We start from the raw sequence: 4,630 nt of genomic DNA, 5'->3' as shown, positions 1-4,630 counted from the left end.
TCATGTTTTTTTTAAATAATTTTTCATTCTATATTAAATTGAGTTTGTGTGAGCTTGTTTGTTGTGGAGTTACTTGAGGTGTTTGAAAGATATAGATTAAAATTTTATTTGATTTAAATGTGAGATTTTTTTTGGGATTAAGTAGAATAAATTATTAAATAATTTAAAATTTAAAATTTATAAAAATATTATAAATACTTAAAATATATATAGGGGCAGATGGAAAGGGTGGACAAGCATCCCAAATATATGTTATATATGTTATATATAATATAATAATATATTAATTGGGTAAACTCAAAAAAACCTTTAAACTTTATTAAGGTCTAAACTAAATTTCAAACTAAAAAAGATAAATATTACTAAACTATATTAGTTGCGTTAATCCTCTTCTACTCTTCAGTCCTCGTAACGATTTTAGTTTGTTAGTATAGAGACTCTTTACCACTCACCAATTCAGCACTCAACATCTAGCCAACTAGTGATCTTATTCACCGCTTAAGCCTTCAACTATCCATAATCTGAGACGGCGAATTTAATACGATGCCTTATTCTTTTTAGGTATTTCATATTTCATTAGTCGAGCAATAACATTGGATTAGGGATTAAGCCATTTAGGGTTTTTGGGTAAGTGGTAAGTGGTAACCAATTTCAATTAGTGATTTAGGGCTTAGGAGTTTGAAGTGAGTTCTTTTTCTTTTTTAAATTTAACTACTCTATGGTCAAAACATTAGAGAAAATGGATGGAATGATATTTTGGACCAAGTTAATAATTTTTTTCAATTGCACTCTATCACAATATTTAATATGAATGAGCATATGCTAATTGATATCTATGGTAGGCGGAGAGAAAAAGTGGAACTCATCACTAATCTTTATCATTATTGCGTGGAAATTTATTGTGAGGTATTATAATAATGTTATTTTTTGTTTGTTAATAGTTTTTGTTTATTATTAGTTTTATCACAGTTTTAAATTTTAATGTTAGGTTGTTGATTTGAATATGTAAAAGATGAATAATCGTTTTTCAGAAGTTAATATGGAATTGCTTGGTTGCATAACATGTCTTCATCCAGAAATTCATTCTCCAATTTTATGTTCGCTCATTCGCCTTGTTGAACTTTATCCCAGAGATTTTAGAGGCACTCATTATTTGATCGTTGAAAAACAATATATAAATCTAAAACTAATAAGATAAAGAAGAGATGAAGTATCAACCACGAAAGTACGATAAATGACACAAGATTTACGTTGAAACCAAAGACGGGAAAACCTCGGGCAAAACTATGGTTAAAGTATAAAATTACAAATTAGAAAGAAAAAATAATTATGGCAAATATTATGTTTGTGAATGCTGTAAATAAAACTCTAACAAAGATAATATATTTATAGTCACATAATTGGGCATAGTGAGCCAAATATCAAACAATTAGGATTTATATTATATTATTATATCACGAGCATAGGCCTAGACTCTGATCAAAACACATCTGGGTCACCATAATCTAACAATCTCTACATTGACATGGATCTAGCACGTTAAAAGAAATTTGATCTTCAAAATATAGATAATAACCACAGCAGTCTCCACCTCTTTCAAAAGCCCTATGGGCTTCAACAACCAAGACCAACTAAGTTCGAATAATGCTCAAACTTAGCAATGGAGAGCGTTTTCATCATCATATCAGCAGGATTATCGTCAGTACTAAATTTTCTCACATCAATATCACCACGAGGAATAACATCACGAAAATAATGATATCGCACTATGTGCTTCGTCAGAAAAATATCATTTTGACTTTCACAAAAGACGACTATCGTCTGTAAACCCTTCTCATATCATGTCATTTAAAAAACATAAAGTAAAATAACAAAATACTTTTATTGATCTTTAAAATATAAAATTTTAAATTATAAAATAATTTACGCATTTTTATTAATAATTTCTTATTGGGAAAGAATGCCAAACATATCATATAACGTTTGAAAGAGAATACATTTTGTATGTCAATCTTTTATCAAGATCATTCTCATAACTCATTATATGTGTCTAGAATTTATAAGATGAAACATATTTAATAAATTTTTAAGAATATTGACTAACTTCAAAATTCAAACTTTTTATAAAACTCACAAATCTACAACGTCTTAACTAATTAGTTTTCAATACCCATTTGTCTACTAACAAATACATTATAAGAACATATTATAAACAATAAATATGTTTAATAACATTTGTATGACAAATACTTTGTAAGAACGTACTATACACAATAAATATGTTTCATAACATTTGTATGATTGTATCTTAATTACCTTGATTAAAAACATTCAAACCTAAATAAAATTGAAGATGAACTAAATAAAACAATAAAATGGAAAAAAAATATCAGAACCAGGTTTCGATTTGGGACATGTGGGTTATGGACCCACCAAGCTTTCGCAAATGTAAATAATACATTTTATTCATGTTTCATAAGCTTATCAGAGGTTGCTAATATAGTTTATATTAACCAAATCTTGAACAATATTAAATTTCTTAATTCAAAATCCAAACTTTCTATAATGTTTCATGAAATATTTATTTAAAAATAGAAGCGTCTCTCATTCATTCCCAAAATTCGACATCATACTTTAGCTCTTCCTAATTCGCAAAATACTAAGGTTTCGACAATTTCTTGAGACAATTTCCTTCAAGTAACCCCTTCTATTGTTTCGATGATAATCAATCCAAACACATAACTGTCTAATAGCATCCTTCTTCTCCTCCCCAATCATAGAAATCTCTTCTTCCTTCTCATTCACAAACTTCTCCATTTTCTTCACCTTCTCCCTTAATTCCATTATCTCTTCATCCCGTTCCTTCTCCTCCATTCCTTTCTTCCTAGCCCATTCCTTTGCAAACATGGACCAACAAGAAAACGTGGAAACCCTCCTCATAATATCATCACTGTATTCCTCGAACTTAACTCCCACACTATTGAGTTCCTTCATCATGTCCTCAATAATTATCATGTAAGACTTCTCTATCGAGTACTTGTCTCTTGTTTTCATGAAGATTTCCTTGTTCTCGATATGAAGTTGTTCTGCCTCCTTTATTCTCTTGCTCATCATTCGAATTCGGTCTTCTAAATTCTTGCGTAACTCTCCAACTGTCTCGTTGATATTATTCTCCGCTATTTGTTTCACATCCTTGTTCTCATTGCTTAACTTTTTTATGATGTTGTTTTGATGACTCAATGTTTTCCTATTCTCTTTCTCTATTTCGGATATTGTATTGTGTAGACGGTTATTCTCTGTTCTTAATGCAGTCAGTTCTAGAATTATACTCTCGTTGGTGTTGGTGTTGGATCCGATGTTTGGGTTGTTTACTAGACTTGAAGCTTCGATACTGTTTAGATTCATTTTGTTCATCTTGAGTTGAAGGCAGATGGAATGTGCCTTTGAGACTTCAATTTTGGATCTTGAATTGCTCTCTATCTCTTCAATCTTCTTTATAAGAACTGAAACATCTCCTTGATCATTTTTCTTCATTTTCTTTAGATGATTCTTATCTTAAAGCAAACTCAATCGTATGGTAGTGTTTTGTAAGGATTCTTCACCTGAATTCTTGTAATCTACTTAATGAGCTTTAAAAAATGTCTGTAATTTTATTTTTCTATTTCTGCAACAAAGAGATATAAAAATTAGCACAAGAAAAGACATATGTATAACAAAACACTAAAGAAATTAGCTGAAAATAAGCATATGAATTCAAACATAAAGATACCCCATTAAATTGATCCATTCCATAGTTATTGTCTTTCCATTTTTTTTTTAATTTTCCACCTCGCATTCAAAACCTTTTTGATATAAAGTTCTTGAACTATTTTGAAAAAGACATAATAATGATTAGAATTGAGAAGCTATGAATAATGGAACTTAAACACCCTTATGGAATGAAATAGCATAATGTAACTAATATATCAAATCATATTGCTTTGTTAGTTTCATTAAGATCAATTTTCAAATAAAGTAAAACAGAATCAATGCAGGTCTCCATTTGGATTTAATAAAAAATTCACATTATGATAAGCAATAAAGGATCAATATAATTAAAGCACATGAGAACTTTGAGAAAAATCAATTACAGATAAAACAAGTATGGTTTCAGAAATTAACACTGAATTCACTTAATTAGTTCATTTATAAACAAAAATAAATATCTATTCATGTAAGAACATAACAAATCAACAACAGAGTAAAATTGAGAAGAAAAACCTAAAAATCTATTTAATTGAAAACTATGTATTAGCATTTCTTCAACATTTAAACATGTAACAAGAATCATTAATCTCTATTTCTTTTATATCCAAAATAAACATTAGTTTTCAATACTTTCAGAATAAAATTGATATTTAAATTATTTTCAAAATCGTCTTTTTTCATACATTTAATTCTTCATTCAAGTAATGAAAATAACTTAAAAAGTAGAAATCTCATGCATACCTGTAAATTGCGAATTGAAAACTTCATATAGATGACCAAGAGGAGAGGAGAGAAATCTAAAATATGATATGTAAGTAAGTAAATAACTAACTCTATATATACATATATTTTTTAAATTATTTTTATTTTTACTTTTTAATTA

At 28.3% G+C, this 4,630-nt stretch overlaps 1 protein-coding gene across 1 annotated transcript; it reads right to left on the bottom strand.

The window, feature by feature from the left end:
- Positions 1–2,634: 2,634 nt before the first annotated feature.
- On the bottom strand, positions 2,635–3,534 carry LOC124924546 (COP1-interactive protein 1-like). The gene has a single exon (XM_047464566.1). It carries the CDS (start codon positions 3,532–3,534, stop codon positions 2,635–2,637), a length of 900 nt encoding a protein of 299 aa, XP_047320522.1.
- Between the last annotated feature and the right edge of the window lie 1,096 nt (positions 3,535–4,630).

Source organism: Impatiens glandulifera, chromosome 2 (genome assembly GCF_907164915.1).
Source record: "Impatiens glandulifera chromosome 2, dImpGla2.1, whole genome shotgun sequence".
Taxonomy (NCBI): domain Eukaryota; kingdom Viridiplantae; phylum Streptophyta; class Magnoliopsida; order Ericales; family Balsaminaceae; genus Impatiens; species Impatiens glandulifera.
The sequence above is the reverse complement of the archived record's forward strand: the minus strand, read 5'-3'. Positions and strand labels throughout refer to the sequence as shown.

Bases quoted from the DNA above. Each gene is read 5' to 3' on its own strand.
- LOC124924546 (XM_047464566.1), bottom strand. From the start codon at position 3,534: ATGAAGAAAAATGATCAAGGAGATGTTTCAGTTCTTATAAAGAAGATT.